Source organism: Lactuca serriola, chromosome 1 (assembly GCF_051521515.1).
Source record: "Lactuca serriola cultivar US96UC23 chromosome 1, Lser_US96UC23_V15, whole genome shotgun sequence".
Taxonomy (NCBI): Eukaryota; Viridiplantae; Streptophyta; class Magnoliopsida; order Asterales; family Asteraceae; genus Lactuca; species Lactuca serriola.
This window is the reverse complement of record NC_136408.1, coordinates 48,212,922-48,234,295: the sequence shown is the minus strand read 5'-3', so window position 1 is coordinate 48,234,295 and position 21,374 is coordinate 48,212,922. Positions and strand designations below refer to the sequence as shown.

General features: G+C 33.9%; 2 protein-coding genes across 5 annotated transcripts; both read left to right on the top strand.

Moving 5' to 3' along the window:
- Nucleotides 1-14,297: 14,297 nt before the first annotated feature.
- LOC145087337 (RING/FYVE/PHD zinc finger superfamily protein) lies at nucleotides 14,298-16,410 on the top strand. 4 transcript variants are annotated; one of them, XM_079025292.1, is made up of 7 exons: nucleotides 14,298-14,457; nucleotides 14,939-15,258; nucleotides 15,389-15,474; nucleotides 15,551-15,697; nucleotides 15,792-15,894; nucleotides 15,993-16,105; nucleotides 16,198-16,410. In XM_079025292.1, the coding sequence occupies exons 2-7, from the start codon at nucleotides 15,021-15,023 to the stop codon at nucleotides 16,288-16,290; spliced, it is 780 nt and encodes a 259-aa protein (XP_078881418.1). In that variant the 5' UTR covers nucleotides 14,298-14,457; nucleotides 14,939-15,020; the 3' UTR covers nucleotides 16,291-16,410. The 4 variants fall into 4 exon arrangements, with proteins under 4 accessions (XP_078881418.1, XP_078881426.1, XP_078881411.1 ...); XM_079025300.1 differs by having other exon boundaries at nucleotides 14,934-15,258; XM_079025285.1 differs by having other exon boundaries at nucleotides 14,888-15,258.
- Nucleotides 16,411-17,927: 1,517 nt separating this feature from the next.
- LOC145087328 (uncharacterized) lies at nucleotides 17,928-19,081 on the top strand. The gene is made up of 2 exons (XM_079025274.1): nucleotides 17,928-18,291; nucleotides 18,805-19,081. The coding sequence occupies exon 1, from the start codon at nucleotides 17,988-17,990 to the stop codon at nucleotides 18,258-18,260; it is 273 nt and encodes a 90-aa protein (XP_078881400.1). The 5' UTR covers nucleotides 17,928-17,987; the 3' UTR covers nucleotides 18,261-18,291; nucleotides 18,805-19,081.
- The last annotated feature ends 2,293 nt before the right edge of the window (nucleotides 19,082-21,374 follow it).

The window sequence follows — 21,374 nt, the reverse complement described above, 5'->3', positions numbered from 1 at the left end:
TCATTGTTTTATCTAACACAAAACTTAACCCCAAATGATGTTTCCCAACTTCACTCCTTTTCCTGGATATGTTCCAAAAATCCAACCTGGACTTAGTTGGGTTCATAAGAAAAGGCAAGCAACCTATTCTAATGTGGACAACTGAGGAAAAAGTCATCTTAGCCAATTTGTGGGTTGACGCATCGGAAGACAAGACGACTTGTAATTCACAAACGTCTTATCATTTTTGGAGAGGAGTTAAGGTGCAATTTTATCAGCAAATATGGATTGTAAGTATTGCACGAAAGAGCAACTTAACACCAAGTACGAGCAAACAAGATAATGACCGAAGTTCAACTTCACCATTTAAGCTTTTTATAGAAAAAATATAATGATTTTTATGACAAATGACAAAATATTAGTTTTATTTCAATGTTCTAATAAATATATTTAAAGATGGGAATAATATCATTTACAAATAACAAAACTTCATAATTGCTTCATTTTTATATAACTTTACATCCTAACCACGTCAAATTCTTTGTCTTTCATTTTTTTCTATTAATTACATTAAATGAAGACGGCAATGACCGAATCTCGAGAAGTTTTTCAAATCAATCATAGACTTTATTGAGATAGGCCTTTTTGATGTATACATTTAATCATTTAATTCTTTTTTATGCATGATTTGGCATTAAATTCATATTTATTGTTTAATAAACACCATTTTGGACTATTGTAGGTCCGTCTAACTTATTTGTTCAAGAACACAATTAAACCCACATATAATGTTCAAGAAATACACTTAATTTTTTAGTGATCTTCTTCGGCTTACATAATTTCAAAGAAGAAAGAAAACATCATTTTACTAATTTGTTTTTGAAAAACATTACAAGACACTGTCTCCTATTCCTTCTCTCCAGTGAACAGACTCCATCTTCCGTTTACAACAGTTGGCCTCCCTCATGTCGCCGCTCACATTTTTCTATGTTCATCTCCATCTCCATCTCTTTGCGCAAACCACCCTACACCTATATATCTCACCCTTTTTTTTGTGAACCATGCAACACGTGTAACCACCTCCATTCAATGATGCATTTTTTTGTTGGAATATGAGTTTCAAGCAATTTTTAGGTTTAAGTTTGAATTGATTTTTATGGTTATATTGCAAATTGATTTTGAGTTTTAGATAATTAATTTCTTGGTTGTAATGGTGGTTAGTAGCGAATCCAAGAATTTGCATGTTGGGGCATTGGATCAAACTATATAACCGAACCAAATTAGATAGATCAAAATATTTTGGATCAAGTCAAATTCATCAACTATTTCATTCCAAAAAAAATCACATATAATTAAAAAATAAGAATGAAATCCACAAGAACTCTATTTCTCCATTCCTATTTAACATCATATAACCTGTATTCAAAGTTTAAACATCGATTAGCCATACAGATTCATAAATTTAACAGAATCAGACAAAAAATTGACTATAAAGTTCACACGCATGATTAATATTACTTATCAATATCACATATAGTTATATAAAGATATAAACTCAGGTTCTAAAAAGTTTGACGCTAAACTTTAATAAAATATCGTCTTAAGTCATATGTGTCTATACAAATAAATAATATAATAAAAAAAACTATATAAAAAATATTAATTATATAAAAAATTCATGCCTTAAGTTGTGCTTTACAAACGATGTGGATCATCACAACTCGTAAAAGTTTGAAGGTTGACATTGCCGTCAAGTTACGTCTGATGTTATTTAAAACATTGTATATAAAACATTATAAAATGTTAATTAATAAATATCAGAGTATTTAAAAGATGAAAGTCAAAAAAATATAACTGAATAAAATAAATTGGTAGCAAATTGAAAATTGGTAGATAAAAGATGAAACAATATAGATTTTATTTGTATATAATGGTTTGAAAAAAAATTATAAGTTTTTAAATGTATCGAATTATATAAAAGTTAAAATTTAAAAACTTTTAAAAGCTTCTAAGTAACTTTTGCGTTATGATTTTTTTTCATAAAGTATAGTTTTAATGTCGTACTACCAATCATACATTTTTCTTTAGTTTGAATTTAAAAGTTATAAGCTAAAAATTATCCAAAGCTCATCGTCAAACAATTAGCTTTTTCCAAGATATAACAAAAAAAATTAAAGAACTTCCTAAGTAAATTTCGCACAAAAATAATTGTTAGGTTTATGGAATTACCGAAATGACGTCATTTCGAGAAAAAAGAAAAACAATTAACTTTTCTCTTGTCCCTTTGCCTTTACGTAAATGTTAAGAGAGGTGGGTATGGGCAACGGCGTTACTGGGTGTTATTGTATATTATAACACATGAACACTGCTCCCCTTCCCCGTTATTAGGTGTTATGAAACTGCGCGTTACTCCCTGTTACCACCATAACACGTTATAACGTGTTTTTTTTTTTGTCATTTTCCTAATAACGTGGTGTGGGCGTTGACCACACCTACCAGTCTAAGAGTATTGGGTGTGGGCAACGGTGTTATGAAGCCAAGTTGTAATGCCTGAGTCGCCATGTATGAACCTTAAACATTATTTCAAGGTACGTACGACGTACTCCCTTTGCATGTGTGTTTCATGATAACCCCTACATATGTTGGGCGTACTCAAGCCAGAGGCAAACCCTAATTTTTTGGGTTTGCACCCTATTTAAGCTCATTAAGTCCTTCAAGTTTATCACCTTCTTAGCCTCCTTTGCCTCTTGAGTCATGTCTCGAAACCCTGATCCATTTTCCCTAAAGTTTGAGCTTGTGTGTGTGTTTTGGGTGTGTGTGGTGCTTAGAGAAGAAGAAGAAGAAGAAGAAGAATTGTGAAGAAGCATTGGATTAGAAAGAGCTTGTGGATCCAAAATGTAACACTCGAGTTTGTTAAGTTTCACATTTAACCCTTGTTAATCAAAAACTTTGCATTTTGGTCCTTAAGCTAGTACGCGGGGGGTACTATGTGGTATGCTTAGCATACTAGCCTGATATCATGATCGTGGATCCCATCCACGTATGATGGGCGTACGTGGAGTACACATGGCGTACGTGAGCTTAAGTGAAACCCTAATTTTTAGGGTTTGCACCCTATTTAAACCTTATTATAGCCTCATTTGGTCACGTTTAGCCATCCTCCACCTTCCTTTGTCCAGAAATCGAAACCCTAGTGTGTTTTTGTGAGTTTTGAGTCTTACATAGTGTTTGTTGGTGGTTTATGAAAAAGAAGAAGAAGAGGACCATTTGGAGAAGTGTCTTGAGCTTTAAGATCTGGGGTTAGCTCTTCATTTGCAAGATTGTTTAGGTAAAAAGCTCACATCTTGATGATCCATGATGCTAGATCTAGTTATGTTGTTATTTTATGCTTTTTGAGTCCTTGGAGTGATTGACGAGCTTCTTGACTCACTCCAGAAGTATTGGTGTTAGATCTAGGCTTCTTTTGGTCCCCTCGATCATAAAAATGCAAGCTTTATGGTGTATATTGAACCATGCATGTGTTAAGACCTTTGTTAAGCTCTTTTTGAGCTCTTGAGAACCCCCATTAAGCCATGCATGTGTGTAAAGTTGCCAACTTTACGTAATAGGTGGTCTTGTAGAATCAGATACGAGAGTTTTGCTTGAAGTCTCAACAGATTAAGTGCTTAATGGAGTGGGTGGCCAACTGAGAGTACGTTGGGCGTACCAAGCCGGTACGCTGCGCGTACTAGCCCCAGACGGTGTACGCTAAGCGTACGAGTTGAGTACGCCCCGCGTACTCAGCAAGTGGGCTTCGGATCTGAGCTTCTCGGTTTTGGGCCCGTGTTTGAACCTTAGGATATTATGGTCTTGTTGGGCCATCACATTTATATTTTTGGGTTGATTCTGTTGTATTGGGTTCTTTTAGATGGAGGCCCATGAAGGGATTTTGGCGGAATTTGGAAGACTGGACCAGGCTTTTGAGCAGTTGGTTTGGGCCTTGGCCTTGGGCCAAGTTAGGTAAAGGGTAAAATGGTCTTTTACCCTGGTTTATACACTTAGTTATAGGTCGGAATCTAATTATTAATTGGATGTTATCTTATGATGATAGTACGGGGATTTTATCGGACCAGGAGATAGAGATTTCTCTAAGTGACTCAGAAGCTTGAGGTGAGTTTCCTCAATGTGTTTAGCAGGTCGAAGGAACCAATGCCATCCCATGGCTTATTATGTTAGGATGTTAGATGTTTACGTGACTCTTGCATGTGTATGCATTGGTATGCATACCGAGCGGGGCTCGATGTCAGGCGAGGCCTGATGACTGTATTGTGTGCTATTGTCTTTGTGATTATCGCACACATTAGTATGATTATATGTTTATATTTTTATATGTGTATCGGGCGGTGTCCGATGTCAAGTGGGGCCTGATGATTGACGTAATTGTAAAACGAGCGGGGCTCGATGTCGGGCTGAGGCCGGGTGGGACTCAATGTCGGGCGAGGCCCGATGAGGAGCAGGGGCCCAGTATGTTATTATTATGTATGGTATGTGGTAGCTTGGATAACTCACTAAGCTTTGTGCTTACGGTTTTTAGTTTATCTTACAGGTGAAGGGTTTTGATCAAATCATCAATCCTATGGTGCACATGCAAAACCCTAAAACTTTGGATTTAGGTTTATCTAATTGTACATGCAAATTATCCAAAGCTCATAAACCCTAGATCTAGCATACTATAATCAAATTAATATATGTAAATAAGGTTTAGATCTTACCTTGATTGTTATGTAGCAATAACAATCACAAACCTTCTTGATCTTGACTCTTGAAAGCTTAGTGCCTCAAATGTTGCACCTCTAATGGGTCACAAACACCAAGAGAAAGAGGATGAAGAAGGAGAAGAGGAGAGACACCCAAAAACGTCTAGAAACCCTAAGGAAGCTCTTAGCCACGTTTTTGGTGCCCTATGGGTCCTTAAATAGTGAGGCTATTAGGGTTATCTAACAAGGAAACCCTAATTTGACTGCTTAGACCATAAGCAGCCCATGGACTCCCTCCTTAGAGGCCTTGGACGATTTCTAATGGGTTTCCCCATAGAATTTGTCCACTCCTCTAATATGGAGTCCATTATCCCAATATTCAACTATCACACATTTGATAGTTCTAGTCCCCTAAACTTAATTAATCTCTTTTAGCCACAAAATTAATTCTTAATTAAATATTGACTAATATTAATTAAACACTATGATTTCTCCTTTAATATATTATTCTCATAATATATTAATAAATCAAAATTAATCCTCTCTCTCCATAATTCATCCTATCAAGTTGCTTTGGTGAAAGCAACCCAAAAGGACCATGCACCATCGAGTCAAGTACATACCAAAATAGTTATGGAGTTAGACACTAATCCAACAACATGTACTTCTAGTTCGAAAGGGAAGAGCTCATGATAATTGCAGAGCACACACCACCCCATGTTGCATTTTGTGATCTACTCTGGTATTTTATAATGTAGTGATACACTTTGATCCATCTTGGTTGTATGACAATGTTCTGGATTACCGTTTTATAAATATTAAAATGAAATTTTTGGGTCTTATTTTTGGGACATTACACGGAGGTTTCTCATCATTTCTAGCTTATTGGAGGTAAAAAGCTTCTAGCTTGATGACTCCATGTGTTAGTTTGTAGTTTAGGGCTTATTTCATCATAAAATGGTCCTTAAGGTATTTCTTGAGAGTATGAGCTACTCCAGAAGGTTATAATGTGAGATCCTAGTGTTTCTAACGTCCCTTGAGCATAAAAATGGAGTATTGGTGGATTAATTTTAATCATGTAAGGATTGAAGGTGGTTTCATGAAGATAATGTGGTTTAATCCAAAATTTTGATAGGATTTAGGTAAACAAACAAAAATAAACCCTTAAGTTTGCATGCAACCTAAATAGAATCTATGTTTTCTCTATTATACCTATAACTAAGAACATCAAAAAGAAACATGCAAACCCTAATCAATTTTCGAAATTAACATTAGAAGGTTTTTAGGATTACATACCTTTTAGTTGTTATATTAAACAACTAGAATTCCTCTTGAAGATCTCTTGGAAGCTAACACCACAAGTGTTGTGTCACACCCCCAAACCAAGATGGCGGAAACATTCGGGGGTGGACGACTTCACGTAGTACCATAACAATTGAATATTGTAAAGAAAGTAACACAACCATCATATATATAATAAAAACGTACATTGTTGCGTTATACATGTTTCCAAAAGAATATTACAATATGATGATGTAAAATGTTTAATAATAAACGTCCTTAGCGTTCCTTCTTCAAAAGTTGGTAGTTACCTGTATTACTGATTCCCTAAGAAATACAAGTGGTTTCGAAAAAAGTGTCAACAATAAAGTTGGTGAGTTCATAAGTGTTTTATATTGAAAAGTATGTCTTTTTGGTAGAAAATCGATGAACGTGGTTTTCAGAAAATCCAATATTTTTCTATATATAGTTTGAAAAGTTTCCAAAGTTGGAGTGCGTTAGTATTTTTCGTACTCGAATGATAAAGATAAACTTTGTGCTCAAAATAATGTAAATACTGAATGCATATATGAGTCTCGTAAATCCATCTTGTTTTTATACTTTCGTGTGAGTTTTATAACCATACTATTGACACAGACTGTCTGTAACAACATTCTTCAGGTGTTGTAGTGTTATGACATTTGTCACCCCAGACCTGCCGGTCTAAGTAGCTAACAGTTTAGGTGAGGGGTTGTCAATCCCGTATAGATCTATACACAAGTATCACGCTCTCCCTCCAAGAGATTATGACTTATAATACAGGACTTGAAATGCATACATAAGAGTACGTTGAAGTTTAAATATCTCACATCACTAGATTTACGATAAGAAAGTCATTATTTCACTTTAGATGAAAGTATTTCGTTTTTCAAGATGTATACGTAAGAATGTATGAATAACTCGCTAACTATACCCATTATAGTTTTTCAGAAAGTATGTTCCATTTGGTGAAAATAACTTGGTGATATACTAAACTTTATACGTAAAGTAAGATGTTGGTATCGATAAATAATAAGATAGATGTTGCATTTATGTTTATAAAACGATACATTTACTTGTATTGTACTTGTATTCCCCCCCCCCCTAAAACATGAAAAGACTTGAAAATTAGGGGTATGAACTCACTTGTTTGGTTTGGAGAGAGTGGGACTATAGTCGAGCAGAACTTCATCCGCGGAAAGCTGCGTCTTCGAGCTTCTCGGGGATCTCAGTAGCGTAGAACCTTAGTCGGGGGCTCGGGTGCGGGAATCGAGGGTGTCAGGACGGCCTCTGGTGCTTGAAAGTGTGTGGGAGTAAGTGAGATTTAGTGAGAGGTGTGCTAAAATCCGGAGCTTAAGCCTTCTATTTATAGGGCTGAAAATGCGAGTACGCTGGGCGTACGCGTTATGCTGGGCGTAACTTTGCGTCATGGCTTACGAATCGAGTCTAGCTAGGCGTAGAGCTGCAGCTGATGGGACTCGACCCTGCACCTGAGTACGCTGGGCGTACCCCTACATTACGCTGGGCGTAATCCTGGCTTCCATCTTCTAAATTCCGTAACTTTCGAGTACGGGCTCCGTTTTTCGCGTTCTTTATATCCACGCGTAGGTGAGATTATGCTCTACAACTTTCATTTAGACTCCGTCGGCTAGTTTTGAATTTATTTTTAATGTTATGTTTTTAATAGGTCGGGACTGCTAAAGTCCGTTAAAAATTCATAGTTTCTTTATCCGACGTCGGTTTTCGTTTGTCTTTTTATCATCTTACTCCTATTGTGGAGACCTTCAACTTTCGTTTAGGTTGCATTAGCTAAATATCGCTCGATCTTCAATTTGAGTTTTTAACACTCTACTACTGTCACGAAACTTAGAAAATTCGCAACTTCTTCATACGAGGTCCAATTTGGGCGATCTTTTTATGTACGTTTACAATTTAACGAACTCTACAACTTTTGTTTAGATACTTCAGGCTAAAATGCATTTCATTGTAAATTCACTTTTTACGTTAAATAGTGTTTTACTGGGTGTGTCGTAAATATTTGAGTGGTTATAATTTCTTCAATATAACCCGGTTTCGAATGTTCTTTATGTTTTTGGAAACCTTGGCACGATATCTAACATTTGATGCATCCCAATTTAGATATTTGAACACTTTATTTTTGAGGTTAATTTCGTTGATTCCAAATAGTTTTCGTTGTATTTGACTTTTGAGTGTTACATTGCTTTTGGAAAAATATAGGGCTGTCACATGTTGTGCCTCTAATGGAATCACACCCAAACTAGCAAGAGAATGAATTAGGAGAGAGATGAGGGAATTTCTTCCAAGGCTTGTAGAGGGAAGGCATCGACGAAATCAAGGGCTAGGGGGATCTTTATATAGTTGAGGAAACTTAGTGCCAAAGCCAGGGTTTAAGAGATATGCCTAGATCCCTTTGCTTGGTGACTAAGTAGCCCAATCCCTTTACCTTAAGGCCTTGGACGAAATATCTTAGGGTTTCCCTATAAATTTTCAAGGCGAAATATCTTAGGGTTTCCCTAGAAATTTTCGTCCACCGCTTTCAAGAGGTTCTACAACATTCATTTCTCAACTATTAATAAATAACAAAACAATATATGTACTTTTAATTTAATTAATCACAAAATTAATTATGATTAATATCTAATTAATTATTAATTAAATAATATGATGTCTAATTAATATATTATTTTCATAACACATTAATAAACCATTTATTTAATTTATTATTCACATAATAATTAACCCATCTTTCCAAAAAATCGTCATGTCCAATTGCTAAGTTTGAGGGTAACCCAAAAGGGCCGTGCTACTATCAATGCAAGTATTTACCAATTTTGGTTATGGGCTTAGACACCTAATCTAATAGTCTCCCACATGGATAAGTCTATAACTACAATTGTCAATATAACTTCAAAATCAATCATGAGACACCTGGTTCTTGGTACATATTTAAATTCTAGTAAGTTCATGTTTTGCTTTGGGACTCGACGAGATAGAGGCCCAACTCGTCGAGTAGACTCGATTTTTGACTGGGAAGTTTAATGATCTACTCGAAGAGTCAGGATACCGACTCAACGAGTAGAAGTTGTCTAGATGAAACCCTAATATTTAGGGTTTGCACCCAATTTAAACGACTTATTCTGCCTCAACCAGCCCCCATCGTCCCCCTCCCAACCCAGAGAAAACCCTAACTCGAAACCCTAAGCCTTATTTGAGTGTTCTTGAGCTTTTTGTTGCCTTTTGTGTGTATTTGAAGTTGGAAAAGGAGAAGGAAGCTTGGGAGATCAAGAGTGAGCAAGTAGATCCAGAAGTCTTGGCACATTTCCTGCTCATTTGAGGTATAAAGCTGATAACTTGGCTATTCATTACTTAAATCTTGATTTGGGGCTATTTTCTACCTTTTCAAAGCTGTAGTGAAGCTATATTAGGATTTGTGTGTATATTTGGAGTTGTACTTCAGATCTGGAACCATTGAGGGTTCCCATGGCATAAAGGTGCCAACTTTATGGCCATGACAGACCCATGCAACATATAAACCCCTTTTTTATGGCTTTTTGAGCCAAAGACCCCATGCATGGACATCAAGTTCGTAGCTTTATGTATAATATGGACCCTAGGAGGTCAGATCTATAGTTTGGATGCATTTAGACCAAGTAAAATCAACTATATAGTTTGGGACAAAGAAGGACTCGACGAGTAGTTCATAGGACTCGACGAGTCGGGACGTATTTTCCATCAAATCCTTTCTTTTAAAGGACCAGTTAATAATATTGAAGATCACTCAGTTGTCTACGCTCATTAGGGACCAGGAAATCATAGAACTCGACGAGTGTATGAGCTAACTCGGCGAGTTGAAGGCAATGTCCCAACCACATGAAGAAGGACTCGACTAGCTCAGGGATAAATCGGCGAGTCATAGACTAAATACCTTCATACAGATGAAGATGAACTCGACGAGTTCAAGGACGAACTCGGCGAGTTAGTTGAAGAAGGTCTCGATGTTTGTTAAAGGATAACTCGTTGAGCTCCTGTTAAACTCGACGAGTAGGGACGATATTGTAGCCTTTTATGGACGTGGGGACTCAGTGAGTTGGTGGACAAACTCAACGAGTCGAGTCAACCAAATGTTGAATTTGACCAAGGTTTTGACCTTGACTTTGACTTAGACTTGAGTTGACCCTTGTAGGGGTTATGAGCATGAAATGGTAACTTAGAAAGGATGTTTTGTAGGGATCGAGGAGTCGAGAAGAGTTGATTTCCATACCGAGGACAGTGCAGACACTACACGACATTGAGGTGAGTTACCTTCCAGTAGAAGTAGGTCTAAGGCACCAAGGCCGACCCACTATTAGTTGATTACATCGAAGATGTTTGTCTATGTGATAATTGTCTGGTTTGCTATTATTTGACGTGTTCTATGTGCCGGTATGATATGTTCTATGTGATAGTGGTTGTAGGAGGGGAAATAGTCCCCGATTCGGTCGTTAGGACCGAAGGGTAGGTCGGATACCCCATATATGTCTGACATGATGATTATGATAAATTATTATGTGATAGTATTAGGGGGTGAAATAGTCCCCGTGACCGGGTGAGATAGAACGGATGGTAGGCAGGCACCCCAGAATGGCTTGACACGGGTATGTCAACACCCTAGAATGGCTTGACATGGGTAGGTCAACACCCCATAATGGCTTGACATGGGTAGGTCGGGCACCCCATAACTGCCCGACAATATGTATGGTTGTATGGTATGTGGTATGATGGGGGAACTCACTAAGCTTTGTGCTTACGGTTTTCAGTTTTGGTTTCAGGTACCTCTTCATCTAAGGGGAAGGAACCGACAGGGTAGCAACGCATCGCACACATGATTCCGCATTTGAGAACCTTGGGATTGTACTATGACATTATACTATTTGACATAATGGTTTTTGAAACATGTAACTATGGTTTTGTGGTTTGATGTGATATCAATAATGGTTTACTCAAACAATTTTACAAGCATTATAATTAAAAACAAAAAAATTTCCGGTCTCGATTTTTGGGATGTTACAGATCAACAAAATTGTAGCTTCCAGAAGTCACTGTCGAATGTTATTGTTTCCCGATTTTTGATTTGCAATGACATAGAACTTCTAATTGAACATATCAATTTAGTCATGCTCGGGCCCGACACTATAAGTCAACACCAAATCACCGAGGGGACCAAAGATATCGTTTTTCATATTAAGGCAAAAGGAATGAATAAACTTTGACTTGTATGCTTGCACCATTTACTCACCAAACCATGTATTTAAAGGCAGTGCAACAATTACTAGATGTTAGTATTCCTAACTCGGGTTTGAAAGCAAAGCCTCATATTAAATCGAGGATGAAGACATGGAAAAATCATTTCAACATCATGCACGACATGGTATACAGAACAAACACTAGTGGATTCGGCTGGGATACAGATAAATGTTGTGTTACCGTCGATGCTGAAGTTTGGGATGAGTACATAAAGGTACTATAATGATTATGTTTGTAGTATTTTTGTATCATTAAAACATATTGTAAATGAATAATAACCAATTATTTTTGTGCCATTCTTATAGAGTCATAAAGGTGCTGCGTTTTTGCGATAAACCATTTCCCCAGTTTGATAACCTATGTAAAATCTTCGGTAAGGATAGAGCAACTGGTCATGAAGCTATTGATCTTGGAGAAGATATGACTGAAGAGACACAAAGAAGCTCACTTGTTGATGTGGAAGGGTTGGAAGATATTGTCAAAGAGACGTAACAGATTGCTCGTGGTAGTAGTAAACGCAAAAGGCCTCCAACAGATGACACCGAAAGCTCTTATAAGGAAGTTGCGAAAGAAATGAAAGAGACTTTCAAGGAGGTTGGTGAAAAACTTAATGAAACAATATACAATATACAATATACAATATACAATATACAATATACGAATGCAAGAAAATAAGGAAGCATGTGATATGATAGATAAAATTATCGAAGATATATAATGCATGCCAAATATCAATGTCAAACAACGAATTAAGGCGATTGACATGTTTAACAAAGATCAATTTTGTGCCTGGATGTTTTTTAAGATGACAGGAGAAGAAAAGAATTGTTACATGGAAGTGATTGGGGATGACTTAATATCATGATTAGGTTTTTTTAAGTTATGTTTTATTTTATTTTTATTTATTTTTATTTTTTATGAATATTAAAGTTGACTATTTGCACATTATGTATTGGACATAGTTATGTTTTTTTGGTTGTTAGGAATATTGAATTATATTTTTTTTGCATATGCTACATTATATATAGTTTTTGAATAATATGATTGTTATATTTCTTTAGCATCTATTTGTATGTTATTCTTTTATATTAGAAATATGTTTTCCAATACAAGATATATAAAAAATAATGTTAATTAATTAGAAAATGAATTATTTAATAACAATCAATATTAAAATAAAAAAAAGTAAAAACATAAAAGATGCATATTTTGATTAAATAAGGAGTAAATTACACGAATAGTCCCTATGGTTTAGGGTAATTTGCGCGTTTGGTCCCTAACTTATTTTTTTAACTCGGAAGGTCCCTATTGTTTGTCTTTGTTACACGCTTGGTCCCTGACTTACCTAAAAATATTATTTTTCCCTTGATTTATTTATTTATTTAAATAAACACACCTCCAATCCCACACCCTTCACCTTCCTTACTTACCCCATCATTTTTTCCTATTTAAATAATAGTCTTTTTAGGTAAGATAGGGACCAAACGTGTAACAAAAACAAACAGTAGGGACCAAACGCGTAATAAAAACAAACAATAGGGATCTTCCGAGTTAAAAAAATAAGTTAGGGACTAAACGTGCAAATTACCCCAAACCATAGGGACCATTCGTGTAATTTACTCTTAAATAAGATATACATCATAATGCATTTTTATAAAAGAATGTTGTTTGAAAATGAATAAACAAGGTAAAAAAACTCATTTTCATTTCATTATTAATACAACCAAACAAGAGAAATGATTTTCAAAAAAACATTTCTTTAATGAATTCTCAGTTCTACGAAACAGAGGAGTCAATTCTCTTTCTCTGCATTTTCATTATCTGCAGCAATTTCATTTCTCTGTACCAAACGTACCCTTACGATGTACAAGTAGAAGTAGGTAATGCATATTTTGTGCATAACTTCTTGTACACCGTAGGTTTCATATGAACCTACCGTATTTGTATATGTTTTTCGATTTTTTTGCTTGTAGCTTGTATGTATACAATCCTCTTATAATATGAATGTGTTGATTTTTATTTGAAAAAAAAAAAAGGAAATTGTAGGTTTCATTTGAACCTACGATAGCATAGCAGGTAATGTATATTTTGTGAATTCAAATAATAATCAACTCCTATCAAATAGTAGTCAAATACAAAAAAAAACATAAGTTTTTTGAAATCTACAGTTTAGAAAGTCGTGGACTTCTCAAAGGAAACGATAGCCTTGCCTACTATTTCGTAATGAATTTTGATTTTCTTTTTCTTATATTCACGAGGGTGAAACCTAATCGAAATAATAGACAACTAGTTGTGAGACCCGTATATTATACGGGTTGATTAAAACAAAATGTTAAGTACGAACAATTAAATAGAAATTTTATTTGAATTTGAAATTGAAATAAGTGAAAATTATAAAAAACATGCAAAAAATAAATTAATTAAAATTATGTGTTTAGTGTGTACTAAACGGGTTAATTATAACAAAATATTAAACATAAAGGTTGAAACTGTAAATTTATTTGAAATTAAATTTGAAATTTAAAATTTGAAATTAATAGTTATTATGGTATGTTTAATTTATGGAAACTAAATTAGTGATATATTGAAAATGAAAATTAAAGTAATAACAAGTGGAAAATAAATATATTTCAAATTATGACAAAATGACATGTGGCTAATTTTATGAGAGAATGACATGTGGCAAAGTCATTTTCATTTATTAGGGTAGATTTTAATAATCTATGTTTTGCTTGGCTATGTAGGGCTAAGTCATAATTTTTAACTAAAAAGTGAAAAATCATTTAGAAATATGGCTATGTTAGTCATTTTTTCTATTTGTTTTACTCTTATTTAACGAATAATCTTTAATTAATCCGACTATTTTTGTCATAAAAAATGCAGATTATTGAATTTATCGTTTGACACATTTTAAGATAAAATAAAAAACACAACTTTTCTTGAATAAAAGTTGTAAGTAATTAATCATGGATAAAGACAAAAGTTGAGTTTGTCATCGTTATTCGTGTTGATCAAATCCAGGTCTTTCTGGTGATCTCCTTCAGGCTCCCAATCTCCATCTGCCGCCAATCCTTAAGACTTGTTTCAGCCCTACGATCCTCAAATGTCTGTAGAAAACCTATCATTTCTTGAAAGCTAGGTCAGCTCCTCACCCAATTATCCCTATTTTTTCTGCAATTTTTTTCTCAATATCTCATTATCAGCACATACAGATTGCTACAATCGTAATAACTTTTTATGATTTTGATGTTAATGGATTGTTGAACACCTGTGCGAGCATTGAATTCTTCATTGCCGTGATTTGTATCCAACTGCTACAACCAATTATTTTCTTCTGATTTAAGCGTCACTGTCTTATGAAAGTTCAAGCTGTTTCTATTCCTTATTGTTAATCTTACTTTGGTCCTCTTTCTGCTATGCTATGATCTGGTAGCCTTCCAAAGAGCATTTCTAGATCTACTGGCTGTATGATAATAGGATAGGTGGAGAGACATGGCTTAGCGATGTTAGAATTATATGAGTAATCAAAGAGATTCATTACAAATAATTTTGGTTTGAATGTTTTGCAGGTATCTTATTGCCGATTCCAATCCTAAATTCAATTTCTGATTTAAGTGTAGGGTTTGGAGTTGCTGTTGAAATGGTACATAGGAGAGACCTCTTTGCAAGCTTTACTTTGATCCAAATTCCAAGTTTCTCAAGATGCAATTAATGTCAGATGACAATCCAAGAGAAGGCTCTTCAGAAACAGAACCCATCTTAAACGAGTCTAGAAGTGCAGAGGGAGTTGACAACCATTCATCTACATTTGAAATAAGAACCGAAGGTAGCAGTGATTGCTCCATATCTGTTGAAGATTCACAAAGTTCCGATGCCAATGAAAATACTAGTCTGGTTGCTTCAGACCAACCACAGTGCCGCATATGCCTTGATACAGAAGGTCTGTTTTTCTGTAACTCTGTAGCTCTTTCTTCTTCATAAAGCTTCAAAGTTCTGTTAAAAACAATTTTATGGATGTGAATCATGTGATTAAGAAGATCCATTTCTTATCCTGTTCAACTGATTCACAGGAGATGATTTGATTGCACCATGTCATTGTAGAGGCACTCAGAAATATGTCCACAGGTCATGTCTAGACAATTGGAGGTCAACCAGGGTATGTTCTAAAACATGTTAATAGCACTAACTTGATTCTATTGATTACTGCTGATGTCTGTCCACCATTGTTGCAGGAAGGATTTGCTTTCTCTCATTGCACAGAATGTAGGGCAGTGTTTATACTGCGTGCAAATGTCCCTCCTGATAGATGGTGGTTGAGATTGAAATTTCAGTTGCTGGTTGCTAGAGATCATGCATTCATTTTTGTCATTGTTCAACTCGTATGCAAAAATGCAACTCATTTATCTTTGTATGTTCTTGATACCATTTGGTGTGTGTTATAACATAAGAATTTTGTTTGGACACTTTGAGCAGATTGTGGCGTTCTTAGGTGTGTTGGTGTACAAATTTTATGGAGATGAACTGAGAGAAATGTTTGGATATGAAGAGCATCCTTATGGGTTTTATACCATGGCTGGTAAGTTCGATTCTATCTCTTTGCTTGTTTTACATTTTGTGGAAATTAATTTTTAGGTTTTTGTAATGATTATTTAGAGTGATGTTGTGTAATTTCAGTGTTAGCAATTGTTTTGGTGGGGTTGCTGTATGGGTTTTTTATAGCCATAATATGTGGACAACGAATCAATGAGCGCCACTATCACATTCTTGCCAAACAAGAACTCACAAAGGTTAACAAAAGCCTGCTAATTTTTATATATATATTATGATTTTTTTTTGTAATTGTTAAATTTTTATTGAGGAAAGTTGGTTGCTATAATAGGAGTACATTGTTGAAGACAGAGAAGTGAACAAGGGTGTTACTGAACTTGACCCCAGTCATATCACAGAGCTAAGAATGTTGGGTCTGTATTGAACATTTGTATATTCATATATGAGATTTCAGAGAGAGAGAGTATCATTATGTTGTGTTTGTTGTACATTTATTTTCACACGTACAACACATGATTATTGATTAATTTATATTTGTTTGGTGTGGGGGAAGTGTCTAGTTGTTATTATTATTTTTTTTTAAAAAATGTTTATGAAGCAATGCATCTTTCTTGATATAAATATTAATCCCCGTGGATAGTCTGTTGTTATAAAATTGGATCAGTCGAATTAATTAATGTTTGGGTTACGTATTCATCCAAATTACATCGTTCCTATTGTCGGAATCATGAGAGGAAGAAGACCAGGCTGTTCTAGTTTTGACTTTTGATATTATCAGTTTTAAACGGTCCTATTATACTCTTCATTTGTTATGAATTGTTCACAGTTATTTGTCAAATTTACAATGTTTTATCCTATAAAAGAAGGTTTTTTGTTATATTCCATCACCTAATTCAATAGGTCAAGTGACAGTTTTTAAAAAAATTTCAATTTCATTTAAATCCACTTGGCAAATTGTGGTTTTTTGGATTTTTATTAAATTATAAAAAATCTAATCTAAAAATATAATAAAGAAAATAAGAAAACTTAAATGTTTCTATAAATTTTCATGTAATTTGTCAATTAATGTATTAAGTTCAATTTAATTTAAATCAACATTCCTAATTGAAAAACATAATTTTCAACAAATATTTTTTAAGTTCAAGATAATTTGCAAAAACCTTGTAAAAATTGGTTCATTCACAACTAATATCGATATTTCTTTCAAATTCATTTTTGTCAATTATTTAACATGTAATGCTTAACGAAATATATTAATTTTTTTTTAAAACTCGTGTATTACACGGGTCTCACACCTAGTAAAATATTATACTAAAATAATGATAGTTTATACTAGTAATTCATACGTACAAGGTTTTTCAATAAAAATACTAAAATTGGCCAAAAACACATTTTACAGGGCTAAGGGGTGCCCTAAAAAATATTAATGTCCCCTACGACTAGTCTCTAACTAACATAAAATTTTCGGTGTGTTTTGGCACATCATGAAAACATACACATCAGAAAAACCCACCAAATCTTCGTCTCTAAGAAACCCATAAGAACTCGAAGCTTCTCTTCACCTTCAAGAATTTGAAAACCTAGAAAAACCCATTTGATCCGGAAGTTCGATTTTTATGTGGCTTTTCATTTCTAAAAGCTTAAAGCTTTTCTTCATGGGTTTTTGACCCAATATGTAGAAGTGCATGTTTGGTTGTAACTCACAGGAAAACTCATGTAAGTTGGACATTCAGTGGACAAGATGATTGGAGATGCAAAGTCGTTGGAAACCCGTTAAATGAAAACATACAATACAAGTTTAATGATAAATAATGTATAATAATCCTCACGATGATATTTTTTGAACATAAAATATAAGTTCAACAATAAATAATAAAGTAGAAATAACTAAATACTAACAAAAATAAAAATTTGTTATCTTCAAATAACACCATAAATTTTTTAAAATTTTATTGTTGTCCATAGGAATGAACCGGTTTCTGTTTGAATTGGCCCAGTATTTGATAAGGATCCGGGTCCGGATAGTTACGCTCGCGACTCGTGAGTAAATATACAATCGGAATCGTAGAGAAGTAGATCCAAGTTTAGGGTTAGGGTTTCACCGAGTCAATCAATCTGAAAATGGCGATGAGGCAAATTCTCAACGAGATCAGAGGGATGAAGGTGAAAGATGCGGCGGCGCACGTGAAACCGTTGCTAACAGTGAGCAACTTGAAAACATCTACACAGAGAGCGTTGGATAATTACCATGTCAAATACATTCAAACTGACTCCATCCAACCTCTCTATCATCTTTGCTTCGGCGGCATGATCTTCTCTTACCTCATCGCCCTTCCAGAGGAGCGCCGTCACCTTGAACATCAGCAGCATATCAAGGAGCACGGTGGCCACTGATTGCTGCAACAATCTGCACATCATATTCAAGGTGGGTTATACACTTCTACATTGATTATTCGATTCCCTTTCCTTTTGATCTTGTGGCATAACCGTTTATCAAATGTTTGGGGCGTGATCAATTTTAGCAAGTCTATGGTCACTTATTGTTTTTCTTCATCTCTCGCTCAATTTTACATATTTTTAGGTTCATAAAAATCTATACTGAGCACTGATATCTTAAAAAGCACCCGCATCGATCCTCTGCAAAGTAATTGGGTTTTGATTACATCTGATAAATTCAAATAGGATTCTGGTGCTACTTTGCAGAACATTATAATATATGTTGAGAGGTGGTATTTCGGGTTCTTGTTGGTAGAATGTCAGTTGTAGAGCCCTAGCTTGTTAATTATATGTATGTTCCAGTCCAATATAAATGCCATATTGCCATGATAAAGAATCTAGCTTTATATTTCCCTTAATTCATATCTAAGTTAGTGAGTTTAGTTTCTCTATTCTTCCATTCTAAGGTGTAAGATGTAACAGTTGTGTTTTATGATTGCAGTGATTGTGATTGGTCTCTTTCTGGTGTTATGGAGGATTGGAAATGGAGTTTGTAGATTGCTTGTCTTTTCTTCTGGTTTAAACCTCATCCTGTGTTGTGCTGTGTTGATGATCCACATCCACTCTAAATAAATTGTTGAGATTTGAAACTTAACAGCGTTTATTAGCTTTTGAATTAAATCATAAATGTAAGCAATTTTTGTAACATTTAACATTGATTAGTGGCTGTCTTTCAAATATTAATTTATGCAATGAAAAAAAAAGTAATTGTTTGATAATTATGGTGTTTGGCAACGCAAGAGCTTTTGAGGTTTGAGATTTGTAATACGTGTTTAAAAGTTAAAACTTTTTATTTTAGAACAAAAGTTATTAATCTAAAAAGCTGTATTTGACAAAACTAGTTGTTTGGAATCTAATAGCTAAAAGATGTAACTTTTAGAGAAGTTTGGCAAAAATAATTGGAATTTGAAACTTTTATGCAAAAGTTTCCTTAAACTCTTTAATGTTAAAATCACTCAAAATCTGAAATCTGAAAGTGGCTTATAAAAACTAAAAACCCTTAGAAGCTCATCAATGTGACTTTTGGACTCGGCTTCATTCTATTTAAATTATAACTTTATATACTAGTACTCCCATTCCCATCTGAACATTTCTTTTTAAATTAGAGCTTTTGTACAAAAATTTTTGGTTGTGAAATTTTTTTCAGTTTCTTAGATTTTCTTAAAGAAAAACGTAAATTTTGTAAATGCGTTTATTTAGTTTAGTTTTCCAAAGTTTTCTAAGAAAATGAAAATTTTCATTTTTCAAATTGCATGGAAACTAGAAAAGTCAATTTTACAATTTTTCAAAGTTCTAAGAGGAGGGAGTCATTCTCTTCCAATCCACTTAACCCACTATCATATCGGTTTTTATCTTTTTTTTTTTTTTTTTCATCTTTCCTAAACCATAACATACAGAAACCATATATTTTTCAACCCAATCAATTACAAAAATACAAAAAACTAAGATACAAGTCTTAATTAGTAATAGAGTTAACTAATCAATTAAAAAAATACAAAAAACTAAGATACAAGTCTTAATTAATAATAGAGCTAACCGTTGGTACCTCCAAGATACCACCTCCTCTTTGGTGGGTTAGGAGGGTTGGGAGTGGTCGGTTGTTTAATTGGTTTCACTAATCCGTTTCATCATCTCTCTCTGCTTTTCCTTTATATTATGTGTTTTAAGACTTGTACCTTAGTTATTTTGTATTTTTTTAATTGAATGGTTTGAAAAAAATAGAGTTTTCATGTGTTGTGCGTTGAGAAAGATGAAGAAAAATGAGAAAAAAAAAACTGATGTGGAAGTGTGTTGGGAGGGAATGACTCCTTCCTCCTTAAGACGGAAAACGAAACTCAATCGGTTCCAACCAAACCCGTTTTTTAAATTTTTCATTGAAAAATGAAAATAAAAACTCAATTCTAATTTCTAAGAATATTTTCTTAGAAAATGAAAACTGTTTTCCACAACCAAATGCACATTAATGTGTGTTTGGTTGTTGAAAAACATTTTTGTTTTTTAGAAAATATTTTCAGAAAATATAGTTGAGTTTTCATTTTCAATTTTCGATAATTTTTTTAGAAAAACTCATTTTTGTTGGAACCGAGAGAATTTTTATTTTCCATCTTAGAAATTTAAAAAAGTTTGGAAAACTATAAAAATCAAATTTCTAATTTACATGCAATTTAGAAAACAAAAAAAAAATTTCATTTTCTTGGAATTTTTTTGAAAATCGAGTCAACCAAACGCATTTTGAAAAAGTTATAGAAAATTAGAAAATTTTCCGCACCAAACACACGCTTAGAGTGTGTTTGTTTACGAAATTTTTTCTAGCTTTCCAAAATTTTTTTCATATGAAAACAAAAAATTTGAAAACGCATTTGGTTGATTCAGATTTCAAAAAATTTCCAATAAAATGATAATTTTGTGTTTTTCGAATTGTATATAAATTAAAAAAACGATTTTTAAAGTTTTCCAAATTTCTAAAATGGAAAATAAAAACTTCACTGGTTCCAACAAAACACGTTTTCTAAAATTTTCATTGAAACTAAAAATGAAAACACTCTATTTTCTAAAAAGGTTTTCTTGAAAAATGAAAACAAATTTCCACAACCAAACATACCAGAAAAGTTCTTAAATGCTTACCGCCAAACATACACTACAAGTAATATTTAGGCTTTGTGGTTGGCCCTTAACGTCGGGTCTTGCCTACGTGGCACATTTTATGACCCACAAACACAATCCCTCCTTGTGTGTGCTGAAAACAAGTTTCACTAGCTGTGTGATCAATGTATTATATGGATTAATTTAAAAGAAAAGCTAAAGATAAGGTCAAAATATTTGATAGCTTTGAATTTATAAAAAAATAAGAAAGATAATAAATTATTATATTCAAATGCTTTTTATCTTTTAAATTTAAATAAATAAAAGAAATTAACGAACTTTAAGTATGAGAATTTTGAAATTAAAATGTAAGTTCCTTAATGAAATTGATATTCATTTACTACAATATTTATTGTAATTATTACATTA